At 47.4% G+C, this 7,551-nt stretch overlaps 2 protein-coding genes across 2 annotated transcripts in view; both read left to right on the top strand.

Annotated features, from left to right (window-relative positions):
• The first annotated feature begins 425 nt into the window (after positions 1 to 425).
• On the top strand, positions 426 to 4,938 carry LOC139220162 (serine-rich adhesin for platelets-like). The gene is made up of 5 exons (XM_070852231.1): positions 426 to 607; positions 2,217 to 2,293; positions 2,700 to 4,855; positions 4,887 to 4,891; positions 4,926 to 4,938. Exons 3-5 carry the CDS (start codon positions 2,933 to 2,935, stop codon positions 4,936 to 4,938), a joined length of 1,941 nt encoding a protein of 646 aa, XP_070708332.1. The 5' UTR covers positions 426 to 607; positions 2,217 to 2,293; positions 2,700 to 2,932.
• Positions 4,845 to 7,551, top strand: part of srcap (Snf2-related CREBBP activator protein) — a 33,627-nt gene continuing 30,920 nt past the window's right edge. Inside the window, exons 1-2 of the mRNA XM_070852230.1 lie at positions 4,845 to 5,815; positions 6,943 to 7,212. Of these exons, the coding sequence (XP_070708331.1) occupies positions 4,949 to 5,815; positions 6,943 to 7,212 (1,137 nt within the window). The 5' untranslated portion in view covers positions 4,845 to 4,948. The remainder of the gene's footprint in view (positions 5,816 to 6,942; positions 7,213 to 7,551) is intronic.

Raw genomic sequence — 7,551 nt, 5'->3', positions numbered from 1 at the left:
TCTCAAGGGTTTATAGATAAAACAAAAGTCTTACACATCATCTAAGTCTTTTGATCATGAATTTACCCACAAAAAAAATAAAAAATAACCTGTAGCTTCATCATTTATTTGTTCTTTGGCAATAAAAAGAAACTACAACAAAAACTATTCTTAGATCTGAACGCACAACGTGACCAATTACACCTCCCCTTACTATCAAACTATCTAATTCTAACTCTTATTAAGCGACTTGTTGTCTTTAAGTAGAAATAAACGAGATAAATTATAATATTTCCACAAGCGAACCGCAGAGAGAGAAAATATCGAATTTTCAAGTGGCGCGCTTGACGAAATCTCGCGATATTTCCGTGTGTTCAGTACTTTGTCAGCAGCAGCGCTCCTCCACCATTTCGCTGCGTAAAGTCTCCTCCCCGCGACCGCTACATTCTGCGCCGAAACCCAGTCTCTCCCGGTCCGTATTTTAACTTCTTCCCACAGACCTAGGGGTACCTCGTTGGGTACCGGGAGACAGTTTGGATTACTGGCATCACGGATTGAGTGCGATTTTACGCGGATGACGACTCCTTCAGCGAGAATTTAGTAAAAGAAAATTGGTCGGAAATTTCAGGTAGGTGGGAACTTAAGATGGCGGCCTTGACAGGGAGGGGGGGCGAGGAGGAAGTAATGGGGGGATTGAAGGGGGGCTCGGACTAACGAAAGGGCACAATCAGACTGCATTTTACTTGATGGTGTTTTTTGAACGGACTGCGGTGAAATGTGTAGACTTTCTGTATGGAAGAAATCAGGGCGGCGAAATAAAGAGCCGCATTACCACTAAAAACTAATTCAAACCGCGCTTCACGAAATAAACAACAATTAAACCCTCATTTCCTCAACGTCGCTTCGAAAGAGCCAGCCGTGGGGCAGAGTGGGGCCCCCCTAAATCCCCCGTATAATCATTGCAAAATTTATATGGAACTTTCTTTCATTTGTTATTTGCTCTTTTGTACATTTCTACAGGGAGTGATGTGTGTTAGTGCTCGAAAGTGAATAATGTTTACTAATTTTTTTTTAGTAGAAACAGATTTGACCCCACGCAGTGACGTCACGAGTGATTGTCCCCCTCTGTAAGTGCATGCAGAAGCGGGTTATAATGCGACTTTTCACATGTTTTTTTGTGCCCCTCATCGCCAAGAAACTTATCAAATGTGTCGGGCACAAACGGGCTCATTTTGAAGCCGGAGCTTATTACATAACTGCGGGTGGGATGGGGCGCCTGCGCATCAAATGAACGCACCCCTACTAACTCTTCTACCTTGCTAGTTAGCAGGCTTTTTTCCCCCATAAGTGCCACCCGAGCAGTGTTTTTGTCAAAGCTAACGTTAGCTTAGCGAGCTAGCTGGCTGGCTAGCTAACCACACTAGCCAAACCGGTAGCGTTAAGGCGTCAACGTTAACCATTTAAATTGTGTGGCTTTTGCCGAGAATGCTAACCAGAGCTTGTGGTACCACTGCCACGCTCGGGACACGAATAAAAAGTCGATTTCACATTTCATCATTTCATCTTAGATGTGCGCATCCAGTGCTAATCTAGCCGCCGAGTAAAGGTGTGTGGGGCTTTTTTTTTTTTTTTCCCTCACAGTTCGCACAATTTATCCACAAGCCCATGTGGCTACAGCTAGCCACATTATCAATAGGAGAACATTTACATTCACGATAGCTGATAAATGAATGACTGGAGGCCCGCGCGCTCGGTCACCGGCTTTTTAGCTTGAGAGCGCGTGCTGCAGAATACCTAACACCTTCCTGTGGGCGACTGCAGCAAAATGCAACTTGGAGGTAGCTGCTCCTCCACTGCTGCCTCACGGGGTATTTTTTTTTATTTTTTTATTACTGCTGCAGATACTCCAGTAAAACACAGCCAGATATCCCAGTGTGGTCCTAGCAGTTGTTGGCTAGCCTAGCTATCCGAGTGCTGCTGCTGCTGCTCTCCTGGCGTGACTTCTTACTCATCATCCCACACATTGTGGCATCTGTGTTTACTAAAACAACATCTAATAAAAATGCACTTAGCTCCTCTTTGTGTTTGCAAAGCCCTCTGTTAGCCAAGTACAGTTTTTGTTGGAGTCTTGCATGCACGAATGTCTGGGCTGCAGTGGAGTTTTTGGTGGAGTGGAGGAGGGATGCTGTTGCAGATTTCAATAATAAAGTTATCATCTGTTTCTCTTTATTTATCAGAATATGTGGAGGGGACCCTAATTTCAGCATCCTGGAAGTAGAAAGCACAGAAGATCTGTGTCTCACACCACAGACAGGTGAGAAGTTGTTGCTTCATCCTATCCAGTGAATTCTGAGTGTAACATCATGCCTGATATGTGATGAGGGCTGGTGTTTGCACTTCCCTCTGTCTTAGGCATTAAACTGACCATTTCCTATGAAAACATTTGATTGTTTTGACAATAGAAGCATGCACCTTGCCTTTTGTAAGACAGTGAGTCAGGTGGCTGGTAGGCGGTGAGGAGAATACACTGTCCTGTATTTGACTTAAAAAAAACAAAAAAAAAACACGCGCAAGCAGCAACAGCACAGTGACTGCCTACCTTATATTTGAACAGTTTTTGCTGAGTTATTTATTTCACGACCCTGTATGTTTTTAGCCTCGATAAATTACCCACTTGGTCCAGACACTTTGTTAAAAATCTGTATCGCCCCCAGGTGCAGTGTGTAGCCGGGGCAGCACAGAGGGAGGAAGCTCTGGGGAGGAGGCGGTGCGGCAGCGTGCCTCTCCGGCTGTGGATGTGCTGGGTGGCAATCCCCAGGCTGCACAGAATGTGGCTGGGGTGTCACCTCGGCATGCCCCGCAGCCGGTCGCAGCTGCCCCCCGCCCAGTCCCTCCGTTCACCAATCCGTCCACCGTGCCATTGCCAGAGAGCAACGACTCAGCATTCCTCAGCATGGAGACCGCCCCTCCGACCAACTTGCCTGAGACTCTCCCGATCAGCAGCGACGCTAAGGACAGCATCTCAAAAGAAGTCCCCGCTGAGGAGGGCGTTGCCGAAGGTGTCGGCGTTTCGAGATCTTTGCCAACATCCCTCAATGAGGACTGTAGTTCCTCTGCTGAGAGGCAAAGGCCTCCAGCTCCCCTTTGCCCTCCCCTCGCCCCAGATACACAGATTGACAGCACAGTGCAAGAGTTGCAATACGGGTCACAAACTGATAAAGAGAAAAGCCACTCAAATAGTAAGACAAACCAGATTCAGCCACCTAGGGAAGGTGCTGAACTCGTGGTTGTCACAGGGACAACGGAGAAACAGTCCATCACATTGGAATACAAATCAGAGACTGGAACAAACATGGAACTTGGTGGAAAAGAGCACACAGGCGGAAATACTCTCCCTCTACCCCAATCTCAGATCTGTTTCACGGCCTCATCTCCGTCTGTCCCACAATCAAGTGTTGGCTTTAAAGTCCAAGACACCACAGAGCATGGGGCTACGGAGCAGTCTGACAGGGACCCACTTGTTCACGCAACTCAAGGCAGCCATATACCTCCGCCGTGTGCTGCGGAGCAGGCAGGTGGTCACCAGGACTCAAAATCGCCTCCGCTCCCTTTACCCTCATCTGACAACAGCGAGATTAAACAAACTGACCTGTCACAAACGCAACCTAAAATCAAAGAGGTCTCAAATGATGCCAGAGAGAAACAGAAATCAAACTCTTTGGAATCAGTTGAGATGTTTGAGGATGTTAAAGAGCTTGTTGACACTTCTCACAAAGAAACACAACCCCCTTCATCTGAAATACTTGGGACCCCAAAAGCAAGAGAATCGCTTCCTGGATTATACGCGTCTGGAAAAGGAAGCTCGGCGTCCGGCAGCGCCGCTGGCAGAGAAGAAAGCGACACCCAGAGGAGCTGCGATCCCCCTGAAGGAGAGCAGGTGGAGAGTAGCACGAGGGAAGAACAAACTGACAGGACCATCTCCTCATCTGACTTCACAATGCTGCCAGAGTGCTCTTCCACACAGGAGAGCTCCCCGAACCCCCCTGCTGCACCCCCTCTGTTTGACACAGGCCTAGTTGTCTCACTGCAAGCGGAGCAGGTTGTTGGAGCAGAAACATCTCAAGTACCCACAACAGGGACACCACTGACTGCTGAGCTTGTGCATTCAGCTGATGCTCAAGATATTGTGGTTGTCAGAGAGGAGGCCCATATCAGTGGGGACTGGTCTAACATGCACCTGAATCAGAGTTACCTCCTACAGCGAGAGGACGGCAGCGTCTGTGAAGCTGCCATTGTTAATGAGCTGAGTTCTGAACTCTCTACTGGAGAACCAAAGCTGTATGAAGACAGTGTGCAGGCAGATATTGAGTTACACTCTCAGCCCGTGGAAGTGTATGAGTTTTGCGGGCTGGTTGAGGAGGTTGCTGAGGAAACGGTGTGTGCCAGCAGTAGTGCACAGGTGGCGCACTCTCCAGGATATGAGGTGAACTTGTTCAACGCGTTGCTAGAAAACTCAGATGACCTAGTGTCGCATCTCCAACCATCTATTCACACAATTAATGAAAGTGACACTGTCATTATTTCCCAGCAGCCTTCATCAGATGATTCAAATCAAATACAAGCATGCTCTAACAATAACGGTCATAATTTGTCTATACAAAACACGAGGGTGGCAGCTGTTGGACAGCATTTGGTATTAGATGCTGACCAAGCTGTTGAGGTGGCTAACTCAAGTGAGGTGTGTTTAGTTGAAGTAGCTGCTGTTGCGTCTGACTCATACGGTGTTGAACGGGCAGACGCCGGTGTGCAGATAGTGACGCCTTGCTCACAGGTCAGTGCAGCAGTTTCAGACCAAACAAAGGCGAACGATTCTCTTGTGATTCAAGCACTTCCCCCAAAACGGGTAGCTGAAGCAACAGCTGGTGCACTATCGCTCATATCCCCAGTGGGTGCTGGTGAGGACACGGGGATGAAATCGTCTGTTGCCGTCTCAGTACACGTTTCTCATGTAGAAAATCAGCCCTCAAGAGTCACTGTTGTAAGTGCCACAAAGCCTGCTTTGACAGAGACTCCGTCCCAGAGTATTCAGAATGTTTCTGTGCCCACAGAAACCAAACCAGAGGCTTTCTGCACCACTCACTCCTCTGGTGTTATAAATCCAAAGCTGCTCCTTCTCAAACCAGGAGAAACTCCTCTCTTGAATAGCCCACCCTCCCTCTTGGCACAGGTGTCCAAGCAACAGAATGCAGCCGGCAAGTTGGCCAATGCCCACAGCTCTTGGTCTGGCACAGTGTCTGAGGAGTGCCTTCCCCAAACTGTCCCAGCAGCAGACTCTTTATGTGCGTCTGTGGCTCTTGGCGGCCAGAAAGATCAAGCGCAGTGCTCTGTCAGTAAAACATCTTTGACTGTGGTGCCGCCTGTGAAGGTGCAGCAGCCTACGATGAGCGGCAACCTCTCGCTTCAGCTTGACCCGACTGCATCGGTCACCCCCACAGCGTCAACAAGCAAATCTGACAAAGAGGCCTTAACTGTTACTAAAACTTCAACCGCGTCCCAAGATGTTCCCACGGCTAACACCCTTTACATGCTCACAGCATCAGTGGGAAGGGAAGGTGCAGTCGTGGCATCTGCCAGTCTTAATGACCCCATCGGACGACCGGACTCCCTCTACACGGAGGACGAGAGTGAGGACATGGAGCCGGACGAACCAACGGGAGAAACCGAGGCTCAGGAGGCCGCTTCGGGGCAGGTTAGCAGTCCAGAGGAAGGCAGCGATGAGGAGCCTGACGCCGACAAAACGGAAAGCGAGATGTCCGCCCCCAGCTCATCGCACAAGGTATTTCCATGAAGAGTTCGATTTATTATTATTATTATCATCATCATCATCAGAGATTTAGGAAGTTGCAGAGGAAAGAGTTGTGTGTCTAGAAGCAGGAAGACGGTTGATTTGAGTTTGGAAAATGATCAGAAGTGAAGCTAAACATGAGGCTTTGAGGCATTGGGCATCCTAACATTAAAGTGTTTTGTCCTTAAACACCCAAATTAAGCAGTTCCATCAAACTCCACGAAAAAAACAAGGCCGTAACTGAAGCGAAAACAATGTTGATAAATGTAATATGTCACTCCGGGCATCTTGTCAGCTGTTTAAAACGATGCTAAATGTGATTATTAGCTCATCCCTGGTGCATCTTACGGTCTCAGACAAAGCTGACAGATATATTAAATGTCACACAAAAGTAAATGAGTTCATACTGAGCTTCCGGAGGAACAAGTTTTATTAACTGGCTACAACAAAACCTTTTTAGGCTGCCACACTCCGGAGTTACTCGTATTTTAGTGTAAGTTTGTAAGCTTTAAATCAGCACTGAACATCAAAAGATAAATTGAGAATATTTATCTTGGCTGGAGACAAAAGCAGCATTTCTCATCACACCATAATATGAACCACGATGCTGCTGTGATTCTTATCAGCATGTTTTCACTGTCTAAATACGGCATCGTTCTTACTATCCACCTGATGTCAGCCGTGTGAACGGAGTTTTTATTATTTATTATTGGAGATTAATTCCTTTTTAAGTTGGCCGCATGCTAAGCCATGTGTGTTTTCCAGCATGGACAGAGCAGGACAGACAGACAGGCACTGTTCCTTAAGGTAAGTGGTGGCTGTCAGACACCCAGATAGGTTCCCTTTGAACAGGATATTCACAAGCACGTTCTTGTCAGGCGCTGTCACTGCTGGAGCATTTTGACTTCCACTATTTTATCAGTGTAGTTCTGCATGAGACCAAAGCTGACACAAACTGGCCATCAGTGTTTTTCCAAGTCTAGAGCATGTCCGGGTTTGCTTTGTTATAAACGCTTCCTCTAACCTAATTCATGCATGTGGCTTTTATCTTAGCAAAGTGAAAGCAGTACTCGCATTAAAGAGAATTCACTCTTCCATGTTTCTCCCTTGGCCTTCAGGTACGGCAGTGGATAGCAGACAGGGTTACCGTGAATTCCTCTCCTGTCTCACCCTCCACCTCCTCCTCCTCCTACCCGGGTCCCTCACACACCAGTGATTGGTCCACCCCACGACGAGAGAAGTCCTCACCTCTCCGGGGTCCTCATGGGAAGTTTGTTTCTCCCTCATCTGTCGGTTGCTACGGTTCCTCCTCTTCCCCACCCGACCATGCCACCCCTCAGCGACCCCGTGGAGAGCGTCACACGGACATGGCAGAGCTGGCTAAACATGTGAGTGAGCCCTCTGATGCAGTTTAAAAAACAAGCGTGACTGACAATTGTAAGCTGAACTCTGTGTTTTATTGGACTCCTTCAGCCTTTCACATTTTAATTGCCTCAAACCTGATTCCTCAAATAAGGAACGAGTCCCAAATTTAAATCTGAAGAAATTGGTCTGAATCGCAAAAATTCCTGTTTTGCAACTGAGAATTTAAATGTCCTGAAACAGGACGTTAATTGCGCTAAATTAATCGCCTATATTAACATTTGCTGTGAGCAGCATCTGAAAATACTTTACATGGTTCAACAACAACACGTGTTCGTTAAATGCCAGAAATGTGAAAGTGGTTC

Source organism: Pempheris klunzingeri, chromosome 20 (genome assembly GCF_042242105.1).
Source record: "Pempheris klunzingeri isolate RE-2024b chromosome 20, fPemKlu1.hap1, whole genome shotgun sequence".
In the NCBI taxonomy this organism is placed as follows: Eukaryota; Metazoa; Chordata; class Actinopteri; order Acropomatiformes; family Pempheridae; genus Pempheris; species Pempheris klunzingeri.
This window is presented reverse-complemented; position numbering and strand designations above follow the sequence as displayed.

Coding starts and splice junctions, on each gene's coding strand:
- LOC139220162 (XM_070852231.1), top strand. CDS start 2,933: ATGGAGACCGCCCCTCCGACCAACTTGCCTGAGACTCTCCCGATCAGC.